The 23072-nt window shown below is 35.1% G+C and overlaps 1 protein-coding gene across 7 annotated transcripts in view; it reads right to left on the minus strand.

The window, feature by feature from the left end:
* Positions 1-22778, minus strand: part of LOC139581655 (C4b-binding protein alpha chain-like) — a 63541-nt gene extending 40763 nt beyond the window's left edge. For 5 of the 7 annotated variants that reach the window (XR_011676263.1, XR_011676262.1, XR_011676261.1 and 2 more), the window contains exons 1-6: positions 22504-22776; positions 22192-22371; positions 15655-15754; positions 15212-15285; positions 14772-14954; positions 14353-14532 (exon numbers count right to left, since the gene is read on the minus strand). Coding sequence is in view for 4 of the 7 variants with exons in the window: in XM_071411646.1 (XP_071267747.1) it covers positions 14353-14532; positions 14772-14954; positions 15212-15285; positions 15655-15754; positions 22192-22371; positions 22504-22579 (793 nt within the window). In the remaining 3 variants the exon portion in view is untranslated. Of the gene's footprint in view, positions 1-14352; positions 14533-14771; positions 14955-15211; positions 15286-15654; positions 15755-22191; positions 22372-22503 lie in introns of all 7 variants that reach the window. The other 2 variants (XM_071411642.1, XM_071411645.1) reach the window with 2 other exon arrangements.
* Positions 22779-23072: the final 294 nt, after the last annotated feature.

Consider the following 23072-nt stretch of genomic DNA (forward strand, 5'->3'; position numbering starts at 1 on the left):
ATATGTCATAGTGTTCTAACAACTAAGACAAGTCCATTATGTCATAGTGTTCTAATAACTAGGACAAGTCCATTATGTCATAGTGTTCTAATAACTAAGACACGTCCATTATGTCATAGTGTTCTAATAACTAAGACAAGTCCATTATGTCATAGTGTTCTAATAACCAAGACACGTCCATTATGTCATAGTGTTCTAATAACTAGGACATGTCCATTATGTCATCGTGTTCTAATAACTAGGACATGTCCATTATGTCATAGTGTTCTAATAACTAGGACAAGTACATTATGTCATAGTGTTCTAATAACTAGGACATGTCCATTATGTCATAGTGTTCTAATAACTAGGACAAGTACATTATGTCATAGTGTTCTAATAACTAAGACATGTCCATTATGTCATAGTGTTCTAATAACTAAGACACGTCCATTATGTCATAGTGTTCTAATAACTAAGACAAGTCCATTATGTCATAGTGTTCTAACAACTAAGACAAGTCCATTATGTCATAGTGTTCTAATAACTAAGACAAGTCCTTTATGTCATAGTGTTCTAATAACTAAGACAAGTCCATTATGTCATAGTGTTCTAATAACTAGGACAAGTCCTTTATGTCATAGTGTTCTAATAACTAAGACAAGTCCATTATGTCATAGTGTTCTAATAACTAAGACAAGTCCATTATGTCATAGTGTTCTAATAACTAAGACAAGTCCATTATGTCATAGTGTTCTAATAACTAAGACACGTCCATTATGTCATAGTGTTCTAATAACTAAGACAAGTCCATTATGTCATAGTGTTCTAATAACTAAGACAAGTCCATTATGTCATAGTGTTCTAATAACTAAGATGAGAGGTATGTGATGATGTTCTAATACCTAGGACAAGTCCATTATGTCATAGTGTTCTAATAACTAAGACAAGTCCATTATGTCATAGTGTTCTAATAAGTAGGACAAGTCCATTATGGCATAGTGTTCTAATAACTAGGACAAGTCCATCATGTCATAGTGTTCTAATAACTAAGACAAGTCCATTATGTCATAGTGTTCTAATAACTAGGACAAGTCCATTATGTCATGTGTTCTAATAACTAAGACAAGTCCATTATGTCATAGTGTTCTAATAACTAAGACACGTCCATTATGTCATAGTGTTCTAGTAACTAAGACACGTCCATTATGTCATAGTGTTCTAATAACTAAGACAAGTCCATTATGTCATAGTGTTCTAATAACTAAGACAAGTCCATTATGTCATAGTGTTCTAATAACTAAGACACGTCCATTATGTCATAGTGTTCTAATAACTAAGACAAGTCCATTATGTCATAGTGTTCTAATAACTAAGACAAGTCCATTATGTCATAGTGTTCTAATAACTAAGACAAGTCCATTATGTCATACTGTTCTAATAACTAGGACAAGTCCATTATGTCATAGTGTTCTAATAACTAGGACAAGTCCATTATGTCATAGTGTTCTAATAACTAGGACAAGTACATTATGTCATAGTGTTCTAATAACTAGGACAAGTCCATTATGTCATAGTGTTCTAATAACTAAGACACGTCCATTATGTCATAGTGTTCTAATAACTAAGACCCGTCCATTATGTCATAGTGTTCTAATAACTTAGACACGTCCATTATGTCATAGTGTTCTAATAACTAAGACAAGTCCATTATGTCATAGTGTTCTAATAACTAAGACAAGTCCATTATGTCATAGTGTTCTAATAACTAGGACAAGTCCATTATGTCATAGTGTTCTAATAACTAAGACACGTCCATTATGTCATAGTGTTCTAATAACTAGGACAAGTCCATTATGTCATAGTGTTCTAATAACTTAGACAAGTCCATTATGTCATAGTGTTCTAATAACTAAGACACGTCCATCATGTCATAGTGTTCTAATAACTAAGACAAGTCCATTATGTCATAGTGTTCTAATAACTAAGACAAGTCCATTATGTCATAGTGTTCTAATAACTAAGACAAGTCCATTATGTCATAGTGTTCTAATAACTAAGACACGTCCATCATGTCATAGTGTTCTAATAACTAAGACACGTCCATTATGTCAAAGTGTTCTAATAACTAGGACAAGTCCATTATGTCATAGTGTTCTAATAACTAAGACACGTCCATTATGTCATAGTGTTCTAATAACTAGGACAAGTCCATTATGTCATAGTGTTCTAATAACTAAGACAAGTCCATTATGTCATAGTGTTCTAATAACTAAGACACGTCCATTATGTCATAGTGTTCTAATAACTAAGACAAGTCCATTATGTCATAGTGTTCTAATAACTAAGACACGTCCATTATGTCATAGTGTTCTAATAACTAGGACAAGTCCATTATGTCAAAGTGTTCTAATAACTAAGACACGTCCAATATGTCATAGTGTTCTAACAACTAAGACAAGTCCATTATGTCATAGTGTTCTAATAACTAGGACAAGTCCATTATGTCATAGTGTTCTAATAACTAAGACACGTCCATTATGTCATAGTGTTCTAATAACTAAGACAAGTCCATTATGTCATAGTGTTCTAATAACTAAGACACGTCCATTATGTCATAGTGTTCTAATAACTAGGACATGTCCATTATGTCATAGTGTTCTAATAACTAGGACATGTCCATTATGTCATAGTGTTCTAATAACTAAGACAAGTCCATTATGTCATAGTGTTTTAATAACTAAGACACGTCCATTATGTCATAGTGTTCTAATAACTAAGACAAGTCCATTATGCCATAGTGTTCTAATAACTAAGACAAGTCCATTATGTCATAGTGTTCTAATAACTAAGACACGTCCATTATGTCATAGTGTTCTAATAACTAAGACAAGTCCATCATGTCATAGTGTTCTAATAACTAAGACACGTCCATTATGTCATAGTGTTCTAATAACTAAGACACGTCCATTATGTCATAGTGTTCTAATAACTAAGACACGTCCATTATGTCATAGTGTTCTAATAACTAAGACACGTCCATTATGTCATAGTGTTCTAATAACTAAGACAAGTCCATCATGTCATAGTGTTCTAATAACTAAGACACGTCCATTATGTCATAGTGTTCTAATAACTAAGACAAGTCCATTATGTCATAGTGTTCTAATAACTAAGACACGTCCATTATGTCATAGTGTTCTAATAACTAAGACAAGTCCATCATGTCATAGTGTTCTAATAACTAAGACACGTCCATTATGTCATAGTGTTCTAATAACTAAGACAAGTCCATCATGTCATAGTGTTCTAATAACTAAGACAAGTCCATCATGTCATATTGTTCTAATAACTAAGACACGTCCATTATGTCATAGTGTTCTAATAACTAAGACAAGTCCATCATGTCATAGTGTTCTAATAACTAAGACAAGTCCATTATGTCATAGTGTTCTAATAACTAAGACACGTCCATTATGTCATAGTGTTCTAATAACTAAGACAAGTCCATTATGTCATAGTGTTCTAATAACTAAGACAAGTCCATTATGTCATAGTGTTCTAATAACTAAGACAAGTCCATCATGTCATAGTGTTCTAATAACTAAGACAAGTCCATTATGTCATAGTGTTCTAATAACTAGGACAAGTCCATTATGTCATAGTGTTCTAATAACTAGGACAAGTCCATCATGTCATAGTGTTCTAATAACTAAGACAAGTCCATTATGTCATAGTGTTCTAATAACTAAGACAAGTCCATTATGTCATAGTGTTCTAATAACTAAGACAAGTCCATTATGTCATAGTGTTCTAATAACTAAGACAAGTCCATCATGTCATAGTGTTCTAATAACTAAGACAAGTCCTTTATGTCATAGTGTTCTAATAACTAAGACACGTCCATTATGTCATAGTGTTCTAATAACTAAGACAAGTCCATTATGTCATAGTGTTCTAATAACTAAGACACGTCCATCATGTCATAGTGTTCTAATAACTAAGACAAGTCCATTATGTCATAGTGTTCTAATAACTAGGACAAGTCCATTATGTCATAGTGTTCTAATAACTTAGACAAGTCCATTATGTCATAGTGTTCTAATAACTAAGACACGTCCATCATGTCATAGTGTTCTAATAACTAAGACAAGTCCATTATGTCATAGTGTTCTAATAACTAAGACAAGTCCATTATGTCATAGTGTTCTAATAACTAAGACAAGTCCATTATGTCATAGTGTTCTAATAACTAAGACACGTCCATCATGTCATAGTGTTCTAATAACTAAGACACGTCCATTATGTCAAAGTGTTCTAATAACTAGGACAAGTCCATTATGTCATAGTGTTCTAATAACTAAGACACGTCCATTATGTCATAGTGTTCTAATAACTAGGACAAGTCCATTATGTCATAGTGTTCTAATAACTAAGACAAGTCCTTTATGTCATAGTGTTCTAATAACTAAGACACGTCCATTATGTCATAGTGTTCTAATAACTAAGACAAGTCCATTATGTCATAGTGTTCTAATAACTAAGACACGTCCATCATGTCATAGTGTTCTAATAACTAAGACAAGTCCATTATGTCATAGTGTTCTAATAACTAGGACAAGTCCATTATGTCATAGTGTTCTAATAACTTAGACAAGTCCATTATGTCATAGTGTTCTAATAACTAAGACACGTCCATCATGTCATAGTGTTCTAATAACTAAGACAAGTCCATTATGTCATAGTGTTCTAATAACTAAGACAAGTCCATTATGTCATAGTGTTCTAATAACTAAGACAAGTCCATTATGTCATAGTGTTCTAATAACTAAGACACGTCCATCATGTCATAGTGTTCTAATAACTAAGACACGTCCATTATGTCAAAGTGTTCTAATAACTAGGACAAGTCCATTATGTCATAGTGTTCTAATAACTAAGACACGTCCATTATGTCATAGTGTTCTAATAACTAGGACAAGTCCATTATGTCATAGTGTTCTAATAACTAAGACAAGTCCATTATGTCATAGTGTTCTAATAACTAAGACACGTCCATTATGTCATAGTGTTCTAATAACTAAGACAAGTCCATTATGTCATAGTGTTCTAATAACTAAGACACGTCCATTATGTCATAGTGTTCTAATAACTAGGACAAGTCCATTATGTCAAAGTGTTCTAATAACTAAGACACGTCCAATATGTCATAGTGTTCTAACAACTAAGACAAGTCCATTATGTCATAGTGTTCTAATAACTAGGACAAGTCCATTATGTCATAGTGTTCTAATAACTAAGACACGTCCATTATGTCATAGTGTTCTAATAACTAAGACAAGTCCATTATGTCATAGTGTTCTAATAACTAAGACACGTCCATTATGTCATAGTGTTCTAATAACTAGGACATGTCCATTATGTCATAGTGTTCTAATAACTAGGACATGTCCATTATGTCATAGTGTTCTAATAACTAAGACAAGTCCATTATGTCATAGTGTTTTAATAACTAAGACACGTCCATTATGTCATAGTGTTCTAATAACTAAGACAAGTCCATTATGCCATAGTGTTCTAATAACTAAGACAAGTCCATTATGTCATAGTGTTCTAATAACTAAGACACGTCCATTATGTCATAGTGTTCTAATAACTAAGACAAGTCCATCATGTCATAGTGTTCTAATAACTAAGACACGTCCATTATGTCATAGTGTTCTAATAACTAAGACACGTCCATTATGTCATAGTGTTCTAATAACTAAGACACGTCCATTATGTCATAGTGTTCTAATAACTAAGACACGTCCATTATGTCATAGTGTTCTAATAACTAAGACAAGTCCATCATGTCATAGTGTTCTAATAACTAAGACACGTCCATTATGTCATAGTGTTCTAATAACTAAGACAAGTCCATTATGTCATAGTGTTCTAATAACTAAGACACGTCCATTATGTCATAGTGTTCTAATAACTAAGACAAGTCCATCATGTCATAGTGTTCTAATAACTAAGACACGTCCATTATGTCATAGTGTTCTAATAACTAAGACAAGTCCATCATGTCATAGTGTTCTAATAACTAAGACAAGTCCATCATGTCATATTGTTCTAATAACTAAGACACGTCCATTATGTCATAGTGTTCTAATAACTAAGACAAGTCCATCATGTCATAGTGTTCTAATAACTAAGACAAGTCCATTATGTCATAGTGTTCTAATAACTAAGACACGTCCATTATGTCATAGTGTTCTAATAACTAAGACAAGTCCATTATGTCATAGTGTTCTAATAACTAAGACAAGTCCATTATGTCATAGTGTTCTAATAACTAAGACAAGTCCATCATGTCATAGTGTTCTAATAACTAAGACAAGTCCATTATGTCATAGTGTTCTAATAACTAGGACAAGTCCATTATGTCATAGTGTTCTAATAACTAGGACAAGTCCATCATGTCATAGTGTTCTAATAACTAAGACAAGTCCATTATGTCATAGTGTTCTAATAACTAAGACAAGTCCATTATGTCATAGTGTTCTAATAACTAAGACAAGTCCATTATGTCATAGTGTTCTAATAACTAAGACAAGTCCACCATGTCATGTGTTCTAATAACTAAGACAAGTCCATTATGTCATAGTGTTCTAATAACTAAGACAAGTCCATTATGTCATAGTGTTCTAATAACTAGGACAAGTCCATTATGTCATAGTGTTCTAATAACTAAGACAAGTCCATCATGTCATAGTGTTCTAATAACTAAGACAAGTCCATCATGTCATAGTGTTCTAATAACTAAGACAAGTCCTTTATGTCATAGTGTTCTAATAACTAAGACACGTCCATTATGTCATAGTGTTCTAATAACTAAGACAAGTCCATTATGTCATAGTGTTCTAATAACTAAGACACGTCCATCATGTCATAGTGTTCTAATAACTAAGACAAGTCCATTATGTCATAGTGTTCTAATAACTAAGACAAGTCCATTATGTCATAGTGTTCTAATAACTAGGACAAGTCCATTATGTCATAGTGTTCTAATAACTAAGACAAGTCCATCATGTCATAGTGTTCTAATAACTAAGACAAGTCCATCATGTCATAGTGTTCTAATAACTAAGACAAGTCCTTTATGTCATAGTGTTCTAATAACTAAGACAAGTCCATTATGTCATAGTGTTCTAATAACTAAGACAAGTCCATTATGTCATAGTGTTCTAATAACTAAGACACGTCCATCATGTCATAGTGTTCTAATAACTAAGACAAGTCCATCATGTCATAGTGTTCTAATAACTAAGACAAGTCCTTTATGTCATAGTGTTCTAATAACTAAGACACGTCCATTATGTCATAGTGTTCTAATAACTAAGACAAGTCCATTATGTCATAGTGTTCTAATAACTAAGACAAGTCCATTATGTCATAGTGTTCTAATAACTAAGACACGTCCATTATGTCATAGTGTTCTAATAACTAAGACACGTCCATTATGTCATAGTGTTCTAATAACTAAGACAAGTCCATCATGTCATAGTGATCTAATATCTAGGACAAGTCCATTATGTCATAGTGTTCTAATAACTAAGACACGTCCATTATGTCATAGTGTTCTAATAACTAGGACAAGTCAATTATGTCATAGTGTTCTAATAACTAGGACAAGTCCATTATGTCATAGTGTTCTAATAACTAAGACACGTCCATTATGTCATAGTGTTCTAATAACTAGGACAAGTCCATTATGTCATAGTGTTCTAATAACTAAGACACGTCCATTATGTCATAGTGTTCTAATAACTAGGACAAGTCCATTATGTCATAGTGTTCTAATAACTAAGACAAGTCCATTATGTCATAGTGTTCTAATAACTAAGACACGTCCATTATGTCATAGTGTTCTAATAACTAAGACAAGTCCATTATGTCATAGTGTTCTAATAACTAAGTCAAGTCCATTATGTCATAGTGTTCTAATAACTAGGACAAGTCCATTATGTCAAAGTGTTCTAATAACTAAGACACGTCCAATATGTCATAGTGTTCTAATAACTAAGACAAGTCCATTATGTCATAGTGTTCTAATAACTAAGACAAGTCCACCATGTCATGTGTTCTAATAACTAAGACAAGTCCATTATGTCATAGTGTTCTAATAACTAAGACAAGTCCATTATGTCATAGTGTTCTAATAACTAGGACAAGTCCATTATGTCATAGTGTTCTAATAACTAAGACAAGTCCATCATGTCATAGTGTTCTAATAACTAAGACAAGTCCATCATGTCATAGTGTTCTAATAACTAAGACAAGTCCTTTATGTCATAGTGTTCTAATAACTAAGACACGTCCATTATGTCATAGTGTTCTAATAACTAAGACAAGTCCATTATGTCATAGTGTTCTAATAACTAAGACACGTCCATCATGTCATAGTGTTCTAATAACTAAGACAAGTCCATTATGTCATAGTGTTCTAATAACTAAGACAAGTCCATTATGTCATAGTGTTCTAATAACTAGGACAAGTCCATTATGTCATAGTGTTCTAATAACTAAGACAAGTCCATCATGTCATAGTGTTCTAATAACTAAGACAAGTCCATCATGTCATAGTGTTCTAATAACTAAGACAAGTCCTTTATGTCATAGTGTTCTAATAACTAAGACAAGTCCATTATGTCATAGTGTTCTAATAACTAAGACAAGTCCATTATGTCATAGTGTTCTAATAACTAAGACACGTCCATCATGTCATAGTGTTCTAATAACTAAGACAAGTCCATCATGTCATAGTGTTCTAATAACTAAGACAAGTCCTTTATGTCATAGTGTTCTAATAACTAAGACACGTCCATTATGTCATAGTGTTCTAATAACTAAGACAAGTCCATTATGTCATAGTGTTCTAATAACTAAGACAAGTCCATTATGTCATAGTGTTCTAATAACTAAGACACGTCCATTATGTCATAGTGTTCTAATAACTAAGACACGTCCATTATGTCATAGTGTTCTAATAACTAAGACAAGTCCATCATGTCATAGTGATCTAATATCTAGGACAAGTCCATTATGTCATAGTGTTCTAATAACTAAGACACGTCCATTATGTCATAGTGTTCTAATAACTAGGACAAGTCAATTATGTCATAGTGTTCTAATAACTAGGACAAGTCCATTATGTCATAGTGTTCTAATAACTAAGACACGTCCATTATGTCATAGTGTTCTAATAACTAGGACAAGTCCATTATGTCATAGTGTTCTAATAACTAAGACACGTCCATTATGTCATAGTGTTCTAATAACTAGGACAAGTCCATTATGTCATAGTGTTCTAATAACTAAGACAAGTCCATTATGTCATAGTGTTCTAATAACTAAGACACGTCCATTATGTCATAGTGTTCTAATAACTAAGACAAGTCCATTATGTCATAGTGTTCTAATAACTAAGTCAAGTCCATTATGTCATAGTGTTCTAATAACTAGGACAAGTCCATTATGTCAAAGTGTTCTAATAACTAAGACACGTCCAATATGTCATAGTGTTCTAACAACTAAGACAAGTCCATTATGTCATAGTGTTCTAATAACTAGGACAAGTCCATTATGTCATAGTGTTCTAATAACTAAGACACGTCCATTATGTCATAGTGTTCTAATAACTAAGACAAGTCCATTATGTCATAGTGTTCTAATAACTAAGACACGTCCATTATGTCATAGTGTTCTAATAACTAGGACAAGTCCATTTTGTCATAGTGTTCTAATAACTAGGACTCGTCCATTATGTCATAGTGTTCTAATAACTAAGACAAGTCCATTATGTCATAGTGTTCTAATAACTAGGACAAGTCCTTTATGTCATAGTGTTCTAATAACTAGGACAAGTCCATTATGTCATAGTGTTCTAATAACTAAGACACATCCATTATGTCATAGTGTTCTAATAACTTACACAAGTCCATCATGTCATAGTGTTCTAATAACTAAGACAAGTCCATTATGTCATAGTGTTCTAATAACTAAGACAAGTCCATTATGTCATAGTGTTCTAATAACTAAGACACATCCATTATGTCATAGTGTTCTAATAACTAAGACACGTCCATTATGTCATAGTGTTCTAATAACTAGGACAAGTCCATTATGCCATAGTGTTCTAATAACTAAGACACGTCCATTATGTCATAGTGTTCTAATAACTAAGACAAGTCCATTATGTCATAGTGTTCTAATAACTAAGACAAGTCCATCATGTCATAGTGTTCTAATAACTAAGACACGTCCATTATGTCATAGTGTTCTAATAACTAAGACAAGTCCATCATGTCATAGTGTTCTAATAACTAAGACAAGTCCATTATGTCATAGTGTTCTAATAACTAGGACAAGTCCATTATGTCATAGTGTTCTAATAACTAAGACACATCCATTATGTCATAGTGTTCTAATAACTAAGACAAGTCCATCATGTCATAGTGTTCTAATAACTAAGACAAGTCCATTATGTCATAGTGTTCTAATAACTAAGACAAGTCCATTATGTCATAGTGTTCTAATAACTAAGACACATCCATTATGTCATAGTGTTCTAATAACTAAGACAAGTCCATCATGTCATAGTGTTCTAATAACTAAGACACGTCCATTATGTCATAGTGTTCTAATAACTAAGACAAGTCCATTATGTCATAGTGTTCTAATAACTAAGACACGTCCATTATGTCATAGTGTTCTAATAACTAAGACAAGTCCATCATGTCATAGTGTTCTAATAACTAAGACACGTCCATTATGTCATAGTGTTCTAATAACTAAGACAAGTCCATCATGTCATAGTGTTCTAATAACTAAGACAAGTCCATCATGTCATATTGTTCTAATAACTAAGACACGTCCATTATGTCATAGTGTTCTAATAACTAAGACAAGTCCATCATGTCATAGTGTTCTAATAACTAAGACAAGTCCATTATGTCATAGTGTTCTAATAACTAAGACACGTCCATTATGTCATAGTGTTCTAATAACTAAGACAAGTCCATTATGTCATAGTGTTCTAATAACTAAGACAAGTCCATTATGTCATAGTGTTCTAATAACTAAGACAAGTCCATCATGTCATAGTGTTCTAATAACTAAGACAAGTCCATTATGTCATAGTGTTCTAATAACTAGGACAAGTCCATTATGTCATAGTGTTCTAATAACTAGGACAAGTCCATCATGTCATAGTGTTCTAATAACTAAGACAAGTCCATTATGTCATAGTGTTCTAATAACTAAGACAAGTCCATTATGTCATAGTGTTCTAATAACTAAGACAAGTCCATTATGTCATAGTGTTCTAATAACTAAGACAAGTCCACCATGTCATGTGTTCTAATAACTAAGACAAGTCCATTATGTCATAGTGTTCTAATAACTAAGACAAGTCCATTATGTCATAGTGTTCTAATAACTAGGACAAGTCCATTATGTCATAGTGTTCTAATAACTAAGACAAGTCCATTATGTCATAGTGTTCTAATAACTAAGACAAGTCCATTATGTCATAGTGTTCTAATAACTAGGACACGTCCATTATGTCATAGTGTTCTAATAACTAAGACACGTCCATCATGTAATGTGTTCTAATAACTAAGACAAGTCCATTATGTCATGTGTTCTAATAACTAAGACAAGTCCATTATGTGATGATGTTCTAATAACTAAGACAAGTCCATCATGTCATAGTGTTCTAATAACTAAGACACGTCCATTATGTCATGTGTTCTAATAACTAAGACAAGTCCATTATGTGATGATGTTCTAATAACTAAGACAAGTCCATTATGTCATGTGTTCTAATAACTAAGACAAGTCCATTATGTGATGATGTTCTAATAACTAAGACAAGTCCATCATGTCATAGTGTTCTAATAACTAAGACAAGTCCATTATGTGATGATGTTCTAATAACTAAGACAAGTCCATTATGTGATGATGTTCTAATAACTAAGACAAGTCCATTATGTGATGATGTTCTAATAACTAAGACAAGTCCATTATGTGATGATGTTCTAATAACTAAGACAAGTCCATCATGTCATAGTGTTCTAATAACTAAGACAAGTCCATTATGTCCATTATGTTATCCCCCTCTTCAAAGGGGGGGACACCCTTGACCCTAACTGCTACAGACCTATATCTATCCTACCCTGCCTTTCTAAGGTCTTCGAAAGCCAAGTCAACAAACAGATTACCGACCATTTCGAATCCCACCACACCTTCTCCGCAATGCAATCTGGTTTCAGAGCTGGTCATGGGTGCACCTCAGCCACGCTCAAGGTCATAAACGATATCGTAACCGCCATCGATAGGAAACAATACTGTGCAGCCGTATTCATTGACCTGGCCAAGGCCTTTGACTCTGTCAATCACCACATCCTCATTGGCAGACTCGACAGCCTTGGTTTCTCTAATGATTGCCTCGCCTGGTTCACCAACTACTTCTCTGATCGAGTTCAGTGTGTCAAATCGGAGGGTCTGTTGTCCGGGCCTCTGGCAGTCTCTATGGGGGTGCCACAGGGTTCAATTCTTGGACCGACTCTCTTCTCTGTTTACATCAATGATGTCGCTCTTGCTGCTGGTGATTCTCTGATCCACCTCTACGCAGACGACACTATTCTGTATACTTCTGGCCCTTCTTTTGACACTGTGTTAACAACCCTCCAGGCGAGCTTCAATGCCATACAACTCTCCTTCCGTGGCCTCCAACTGCTCTTAAATACAAGTAAAACCAAATGCATGCTCTTCAACCGATCGCTGCCTGCTCCTGCCCGCCTGTCCAACATCACTACTTTGGACGGCTCTGACTTAGAATATGTGGACACCTACAAATACCTAGGTGTCTGGTTAGACTGCAAACTCTCCTTCCAGACTCACATCAAACATCTCCAATCCAAAGTCAAATCTAGAATTGGCTTCCTATTCCGCAACAAAGCATCCTTTACTCATGCTGCCAAACATACCCTTGTAAAACTGACCATCCTACCAATCCTCGACTTCGGTGATGTCATTTACAAAATAGCCTCCAAAACCCTACTCAATAAATTGGATGCAGTCTATCACAGTGCCATCCGTTTTGTCACCAAAGCCCCATATACTACCCACCACTGCGACCTGTACACTCTCGTTGGCTGGCCCTCGCTTCATACTCGTCGCCAAACCCACTGGTTCCAGGTCATCTACAAGACCCTGCTAGGTAAAGTCCCCCCTTATCTCAGCTCGCTGGTCACCATAGCAGCACCTACCTGTAGCACGCGCTCCAGCAGGTATATCTCTCTAGTCACCCCCAAAACCAATTCTTCCTTTGGACGCCTCTCCTTCCAGTTCTCTGCTGCCAATGACTGGAACGAACTACAAAAATCTCTGAAACTGGAAACACCTATCTCCCTCACTAGCTTTAAGCACCAGCTGTCAGAGCAGCTCATAGATTACTGCACCTGTATATAACCCATCTACAATTTAGCCCAAACAACTACCTCTTTACCTACTGTATTTATTTATTAATTTATTTTGCTCCTTTGCACCCCTTTATTTCTGTCTCTACTTTGCACTTTCTTCCACCGCAAACCAACCATTCCATTGTTTTTTTAGTTTTTATTTTACGTGCTGTGTTGTACTCACTTCGCCTCCATGGCCTTTTATATTTTATTTATTTATACATATATTTGTTTGCCTTCACCTCCCTTATCTCACCTCACTTGCTCACATTGTATATAGACTTATTTTTTATTTTTTTCACTGTATTATTGACTATATGTTGTTTTACTCCATGTGTAACTATGTGTTGTTGTATGTGTCGAACTGCTTTGCTTTATCTTGGCCAGGTCGCAATTGTAAATGAGAACGTGTTCTCAATTTGCCTACCTGGTTAAATAAAGGTTAAATAAATAAATAAATAAAAATGTGATGATGTTCTAATAACTAAGACACGTCCATCATGTCATAGTGTTCTAATAACTAAGACAAGTCCATTATGTCATAGTGTTCTAATAACTAGGACAAGTCCATCATGTCATAGTGTTCTAATAACTAAGACAAGTCCATTATGTCATAGTGTTCTAATAACTAGGACAAGTCCATCATGTCATAGTGTTCTAATAACTTAGACACGTCCATTATGTGATGATGTTCTAATTACTAAGACAAGGGCTTATGTGATAGTTTTCTAAGACAATGACATTTAAAATAAACAATCTACATGGATCGCAATACTTGTTTCATAATAAAACACTTATCTATGAACCAATCCAAGTTAGACAAGACAGACCTATTGAATGGTGTGTGCACAATGCATCTTACCTTTGCATGTTGGGTATGATGGTGACCAGCGGCTGTCTTTTTCACAGGTAAGACCTGATTCACCTTCCATTTCATATCCTTTTTCACATTCATATCTGACGAAAGACTTGTATTTGTATGGAGGTATATGTCCCTCTACGCGGAAAGCTTTATCGATTTTAGGTGTTGGACAAGTTATGTCTAGGATACAAGAAATAGAACCAACAACATCACCATGTGTAACATATCCCATTAATGTTTTACCTACAATTACATGTAGGTCTTTGATGATGAACCAATAGGAATATACCCATTAGTCAACCAATCAGCCAATTAAAAATTGATCAATCAATCAACTGGTCAATCTGTGATTTTTTTTTTAAGCATAATGGAATAGTTTATTATTTATTTAGTAACACCTTCTATGTTCTGAAACATACCGATACATTTAGGTGGATATGGCTCAAACTGCCCTGTTTCAGAGCAGTGTAAGAACCTGGGTCCATCCAGAGTCAGTTGCCTGTCACACTGATACTCCACCACCTCTCCGTAGGCATACGACTCTTCAGCTCGGTGCAACAGATTTCCATTGGCAACAGCAGGAGGCGCTCCACACTTCACCACTGCAACATCAAAAATACATGAATGAATAAATAATGGTGTGTTCACATTCATTTTTTTATCAATCAGTTATTGGTATTGTGTGTGTGTGTGTGTGTGTGTGTGTGTGTGTGTGTGTGTGTGTGTGTGTGTGTGTGTGTGTGTGTGTGTGTGTGTGTGTGTGTGTGTGTGTGTGTGTGTGTGTGTGTGTGTGTGTGTGTGTGTGTGTGTGCGTGTGCGTGTGCGTGTGCGCGTGCGCGTGCACATGTGTGTGTCTGACCTTCACAGATAGGGACTCTGCCAGACCAGCCTGCTACCATGCAATTCCGTACTTTGGAACCCACAATGTAATGTCTGAAAACAAGGACAGAATATTCAACTCAAATAGAAAACGGAAAACAGGTTATACAGTAGCTAACCACTTCCTTCCGCCTATTATTGAACAAAAATGTAAATTACGAGTTCTATATAGAACATTTAGCGGTGCCATTTAAGAAGCAAGCCTTTTTTTTACAATAAAGGTTCATTGGGGTTCTATATAAGACCTTTAGCTGTGCTATAACATATATTTATATTTATTTTTTATTTAACCTTTATTTAACTGTGCTATAATATGATGCAACAAATCTAGTAGAGAGAAGGTCCTGTCCTGTGAATGTAGGACAACTCTATTAGTAAATCTACTGGAGAGAAGGTCTTGTCCTGTGAGTGTGTACTACTGACCCTTTGTCACACTGGGCTGTTACTCTGGCTCCAAACTCCACCCCCTCTGTGAGGTCATACCTGCCATTCATCACTTCTCCAGGGGAGCCACAGGATATCCCTGGACAGACATGATAACACGATAACAGAATCATAAGTTTAGATTGATAAATTATAAATGATAACAAATACATAACTCAGCTCATACGGAAGTTAGGATTAGAGATTGTTATGCATTATAAAGATTCTCATAGACAATGTGTTTAATGTAAAATACATTAAGATATTCTCATAGACAATGTGTTTAATGTAAAGTACATTAAGAAATTCTCACAGACTATGTGTTTAATGTAAAGTACATTAAGATATTCTCACTGGCTATGTGTTAATTATAAAGTACATTAAGATATTCTCATAGTCAATGTGTTAATTATAAAGTACATTAAGATATTCTCATAGTCAATGTGTTAATTATAAAGTACATTAAGATATTCTCATAGACTATGTGTTAATTATAAAGTACATTAAGATATTCTCATAGTCAATGTGTTAATTATAAAGTACATTAAGATATTCTCATTGTCAATGTGTTAATTATAAAGTACATTAAGATATTCTCATAGACTATGTGTTAATTATAAAGTATATTAAGATATTCTCATAGTCAATGTGTTAATTATAAAGTACATTAAGATATTCTCATAGTCAATGTGTTAATTATAAAGTAAATTAAGATATTCTCATAGTCAATGTGTTAATTATAAAGTAAATTAAGATATTCTCATAGTCAATGTGTTAATTATAAAGTAAATTAAGATATTCTCATAGTCAATGTGTTAATTATAATGTAAATTAAGATATTCTCATAGTCAATGTGTTAATTATAAAGTACATTAAGATATTCTCATAGTCAATGTGTTAATTATAAAGTATATTAAGATATTCTCATAGTCAATGTGTTAATTATAAAGTACATTAAGATATTCTCATAGTCAATGTGTTAATTATAAAGTACATTAAGATATTCTCATAGTCAATGTGTTAATTATAAAGTATATTAAGATATTCTCATAGTCAATGTGTTAATTATAAAGTACATTAAGATATTCTCATAGTCAATGTGTTAATTATAAAGTACATTAAGATATTCTCATAGTCAATGTGTTAATTATAAAGTACATTAAGATATTCTCATAGTCAATGTGTTAATTATAAAGTACATTAAGATATTCTCATAGTCAATGTGTTAATTATAAAGTACATTAAGATATTCTCATAGTCAATGTGTTAATTATAAAGTACATTAAGATATTCTCATAGTCAATGTGTTAATTATAAAGTAAATTAAGATATTCTCATAGTCAATGTGTTAATTATAAAGTAAATTAAGATATTCTCATAGTCAATGTGTTAATTATAAAGTACATTAAGATATTCTCATAGTCAATGTGTTAATTATAAAGTACATTAAGATATTCTCATAGTCAATGTGTTAATTATAAAGTACATTAAGATATTCTCATAGTCAATGTGTTAATTATAAAGTACATTAAGATATTCTCATAGTCAATGTGTTAATTATAAAGTACATTAAGATATTCTCATAGTCAATGTGTTAATTATAAAGTACATTAAGATATTCTCATAGTCAATGTGTTAATTATAAAGTACATTAAGATATTCTCATAGACTATGTGTTTAATGTAATGTAAATTAAGATATTCTCATAGTCAATGTGTTAATTATAAAGTACATTAAGATATTCTCATAGTCAATGTGTTAATTATAAAGTACATTAAGATATTCTCATAGTCAATGTGTTAATTATAAAGTACATTAAGATATTCTCATAGACTATGTGTTTAATGTAATGTAAATTAAGATATTCTCATAGTCAATGTGTTAATTATAAAGTACATTAAGATATTCTCATAGTCAATGTGTTAATTATAAAGTACATTAAGATATTCTCATAGTCAATGTGTTAATTATAAAGTACATTAAGATATTCTCATAGTCAATGTGTTAATTATAAAGTACATTAAGATATTCCCATAGTCAATGTGTTAATTATAAAGTATATTAAGATATTCTCATAGTCAATGTGTTAATTATAAAGTACATTAAGATATTCTCATAGTCAATGTGTTAATTATAAAGTACATTAAGATATTCTCATAGTCAATGTGTTAATTATAAAGTACATTAAGATATTCTCATAGTCAATGTGTTAATTATAAAGTACATTAAGATATTCTCATAGTCAATGTGTTAATTATAAAGTACATTAAGATATTCTCATAGTCAATGTGTTAATTATAAAGTACATTAAGATATTCTCATAGTCAATGTGTTAATTATAAAGTACATTAAGATATTCTCATAGTCAATGTGTTAATTATAAAGTACATTAAGATATTCTCATAGTCAATGTGTTAATTATAAAGTACATTAAGATATTCTCATAGTCAATGTGTTAATTATAAAGTACATTAAGATATTCTCATAGTCAATGTGTTAATTATAAAGTACATTAAGATATTCTCATAGTCAATGTGTTAATTATAAAGTACATTAAGATATTCTCATAGTCAATGTGTTAATTATAAAGTACATTAAGATATTCTCATAGTCAATGTGTTAATTATAAAGTACATTAAGATATTCTCATAGTCAATGTGTTAATTATAAAGTACATTAAGATATTCTCATAGTCAATGTGTTAATTATAAAGTACATTAAGATATTCTCATAGTCAATGTGTTAATTATAAAGTACATTAAGATATTCTCATAGTCAATGTGTTAATTATAAAGTACATTAAGATATTCTCATAGTCAATGTGTTAATTATAAAGTACATTAAGATATTCTCATAGTCAATGTGTTAATTATAAAGTACATTAAGATATTCTCATAGTCAATGTGTTAATTATAAAGTACATTAAGATATTCTCATAGTCAATGTGTTAATTATAAAGTAAATTAAGATATTCTCATAGTCAATGTGTTAATTATAAAGTAAATTAAGATATTCTCATAGTCAATGTGTTAATTATAAAGTACATTAAGATATTCTCATAGTCAATGTGTTAATTATAAAGTACATTAAGATATTCTCATAGTCAATGTGTTAATTATAAAGTACATTAAGATATTCTCATAGTCAATGTGTTAATTATAAAGTACATTAAGATATTCTCATAGTCAATGTGTTAATTATAAAGTACATTAAGATATTCTCATAGTCAATGTGTTAATTATAAAGTACATTAAGTGGTCAACAACCTTTTCTCAATCAAAATGCAATCTACAGCTCGATTTGTTTTTAACATGACTTAAAAACATAAGCATATTTAAAAATAGTTATTTATCAATAAGGTTTGTGCAGTAGGCGATTGGCCCAATACATTATCACTGCATATTGACCAAGAAGGAGAGGGATGGAGTGCTGCATCAGATGACCTGCCCTGCACAATCACCCGACCTCAACCTAATTGAGATGGTTTGGGAGGAGTTGGATCGCAGAGTGAAGGAAAAACAGCCAACAAGTGTTCAGCATATGTGGGAATTCCTTCAAGACTGTTGGAAAAGCATTCCTCATGAAGCTGGTTGAGAGAAGGCCAAGAGTGTGCAAAGCTGTCATCAAGGCAATGGTGGCTACTTTAAAGAATCTCAGATATAAAATATATTTTGATTTGTTTATTAACACGTTTTTGGTTACTACATGATTCCATATGTCTTATTTCATAGTTGTGATGTCTTCACTATTATTCTACCATGTAGAAAATAGTGAAAATAACGAAAAACCCTTGAATGAGTAGATGTGTCCAAACTTTTGACTGGTACTGCATATATTTATTTATATATGTTTTACTGGACTGATGGCCTGTATCTGATGGTCAGTCTAAGTGAAGGGAGGTAGCAGCGACGAGCCTGCCTCTCACCCGACTCACCGCCCCTTCGCTCTCCCGAACTCCGCTGAGAAAAAGGGACACAGTCTTCCAGCTGATGGTGAAACTCAAGTTTCACTGCATTATTACTGCCTCATTCACCAATTCATGTTACTTCTATGACCAGAGAAAGAGAAATAGTCCTCGATATTAAAAAAGACACAAGCCGCTAATAATGACAACGCAAGCTTATCATTCATTGCAGCTGCAATGCTTTTAAAGAGTTTTGACAGTGCTGAATAACAAGTGAAACATGAACTTACTCATAAGAACAGCAGCTCTTTGCTGTATTCATTGAGTCTCTGTCACGCCCTGACCTTAGAGGTTATTTTTTATGTCTCTATTTTGGTTTGGTCAGGGCGTGAGTTGGGGTGGGCATTCTATGTTTTGTGTTTCTATGATTTTCTATTTCTATGTTTTGGCCGGGTATGGTTCTCAATCAGGGCCAGCTGTCTATCGTTGTCTCTGATTGGGAACCATACTTAGGTAGCTTTTTTTCCCACCGTTCTTGTTTGTTAGCACTATAGCCTTGAGCTTCACGGTTTGTTTTTGTATGTTTTATTGTTTTTTGTCGGCGTCATTCTTAAATAAAGTAAAATGTACGCTCACAACGCTGCACCTTGGTCCTCATCCTTCAATAGCCGTGACAGAACTTCCCACCACCAAAGGACCAAGCAGTGTGGTAAAGAGGACTCCTGGACATGGGAGGAGATCCTGGATGGTAAGGGACCCTGGGGGCAGGCTGGGGAGTATCGCCGTCCACGGAAGGAACTGGAGGCAGCTAAGGCGGAGCGGCAACGTTATGAGGGATCACGGCTGGCAAGGAAGCCCGAGAGGCAGCCCCCCCCAAAAAATTTTTGGGGACACACAGGGAGTTTGGCAGAGTCAGGTTGGAGACCTGAGCCAACTCCCCGTGCTTACCGTGGCGAGCATGTGACTGGTCAGGCCCCGTGTTATGGGGTGATGCGCACTGTGTCTCGGCCGAGCATTCACAGGCCGGTGTGCTCGGTGCCAGCATCCCGCATTTGCCGGGTGGAAGTGGGCATCCAGCCAGAACGGGTGGTGCCAGCTCTGCGCTCGAGACCGCCAGTGCGCCTCCATGGCCCAGTGTATCCGGTGCCTCGGCCAAGGAAGAGGCCTCCTGTATGTCTCCCTAGCCTGGTGAGTCCTGTGCCTGCTCCCAGAGCCAGGTCTCCTGTGTGTCTCCCCAGCCTGGTGAGTCCTGTGCTGGCGCCCAGCCGGAGCCTCCAGAGACGGCCTCCGGCCCGGAGCCTCCAGCGACGGCCTCCGGTCCGGGGCCCGCAGCGACGGCCTCCGGTCCGGGGCCCGCAGCGAGGGTGTCCAGTCCGTGGCCCGCAGCGAGGGTGCCCAGTCCGGGGCCCGCAACGAGGGTGCCCGTCCGGGGCCCGCAGCGAGGGTCCCCGCACCAGAGGTGCCACCAAAGTGGGGTGAGCCAGTGGTGGAGCTGGGTCTGCGTCCCGCACCTGAGCCGCCGCCGCGGATAGATGCCCACCCATACCCTCCCCTATAGGTTCAGGTTTTGCGGCTGGAGTCCGCACCTTTGGGGGGGGGGGGGGGGGGGTACTGTCACGCCCTGACCTTAGAGATCCTTTTTATGTCTCTATTTTGGTTTGGTCAGGGCGTGAGTTGGGGTGGGCATTCTATGTTTTGTGTTTCTATGATTTTCTATTTCTATGTTTTGGCCGGGTATGGTTCTCTATCAGGGACAGCTGTCTATCGTTGTCTCTGATTGGGAACCGTACTTAGGTAGCTTTTTTCCCCACCGTTCTTTGTGGGAAGTTGTCTTTGTTTGTTGGCACTATAGCCTTGAGCTTTACGGTTTGTTTTTGTATGGTTTATTGTTTTTTGTCGGCGTCATTCTTAAATAATGTAAAATGTACGCTCACCACGCTGCACCTTGGTCCTCATCCTTCAACAGCCGTGACAGTCTCTCTTGTTGTAATGGTTTAAAGGTTTTTAAATCTCACAGTATCAACTTTGCTGTGCGTTTAGTGCTTATTTTGACAGTCTGGCTCGAAGAAACAGTGCAGACAAGGTGATCTGAGCTATCTGATTGGCCAGCGGTTGGCCTATAGGTGCACTTGATTGGCTAGCTGGGTCTGCCAGGTAGGTGGATATCAACTTCAGACACATGCCATTGTTTAAATGGAAACACTTTGCCTTCCTGGCGCTAAGGCTGCTGAATCAAGTGCAGCTACCGACAAAAAATAGGAACACAAGGCTTATTCGTTGGGTTTTTACAGAAATGTTTGGTGATCGACTGGGAATGCCTTGGAGATTAACCAGTTGATCGCGATCGAACGGTTGGTGACCACTGTCATAGACAATGTGTTAAATTTAATGTACATTAGGAGATTCTCATAGACAGTGTGTTAAATATAAAGTACATTAGGAGATTCAAATAGACAATGTGTAAAGTGACAATAGTCACATCACATTTTACGACTCTGTTTACACAGGCAGCCTAATGCAGATACTTGTTTACTATTATTGGTATTTTGACAAATCAGGTCAGGTATTTTAGGCTGCCTGTGTAAACGCAGCCTTCGTGTCACATGAAATGAATAGTTATGTAAATGACATACTCCGGCAGGTAGATGTCACATTTTTCCAGGTTTCACCGAGACAGGTGATGGTCATCGCAAATCCGACATAACCAACGTCACACTTGAAAACGACTTTCGACCCCGCCGGGAAAGTCTCTTGGGTAATGTAGTCTCCTGACAGGCTCATGTGGCTCCCTCCTTTGGGTTTGGAACATTGCGCTGAATGGGACAAGAGAATTTGTTGGTCAATATTTGTATGTTTTGAAAATTACGACCTTTTGGTCAAAGAAACATAAACATTCCATTTCACAGTAAGAACATGACTGGCAAAATATGGAATAGTGACTTTACCTTGAGTAGTTTCAACCTCAAACGTAAGGTAAACGAGCCATATTGTAAATAAACATGCATCCCTGCAGATCTGCATACCGGTAATACCTTTTTTTCCTATATATGTGTGGAAATACCTTATTTTCCTATATATGTGTGGAAATACCTTATTTTCCTATATATGTGTGGAAATACCTTATTTTCCTATATATGTGTGGAAATACCTTCTTTTCCTATATATGTGTGGTTATACCTTCTTCTCCTGAGTGAAACCAACCTGAAACAGTGAGATACTGAAGCACTGTATATATATAGTTGTTTTGTCCTCACTCACTGGCCATGACTCAATATGACAAACACAACTGAGAACAACAAACAAACCCACATACATACGCACACGCACACGCACACACACACACACACACACACACACACACACACACACACACATTATTTGTTGAGAGCTAACTCCCACTCTGTGCCAGTAAAGATCAAGTGAATAGTCTGCTGACCTCAGTGGGTGAGGGGGAGAAGAGCGTCTGTCCAGAGATAAAGTAGAGGTAGAGATCCTCTATGGCTGCGAATGAGAC

The sequence above is a fragment of the Salvelinus alpinus genome, chromosome 7 (genome assembly GCF_045679555.1).
Source record: "Salvelinus alpinus chromosome 7, SLU_Salpinus.1, whole genome shotgun sequence".
In the NCBI taxonomy this organism is placed as follows: Eukaryota; Metazoa; Chordata; class Actinopteri; order Salmoniformes; family Salmonidae; genus Salvelinus; species Salvelinus alpinus.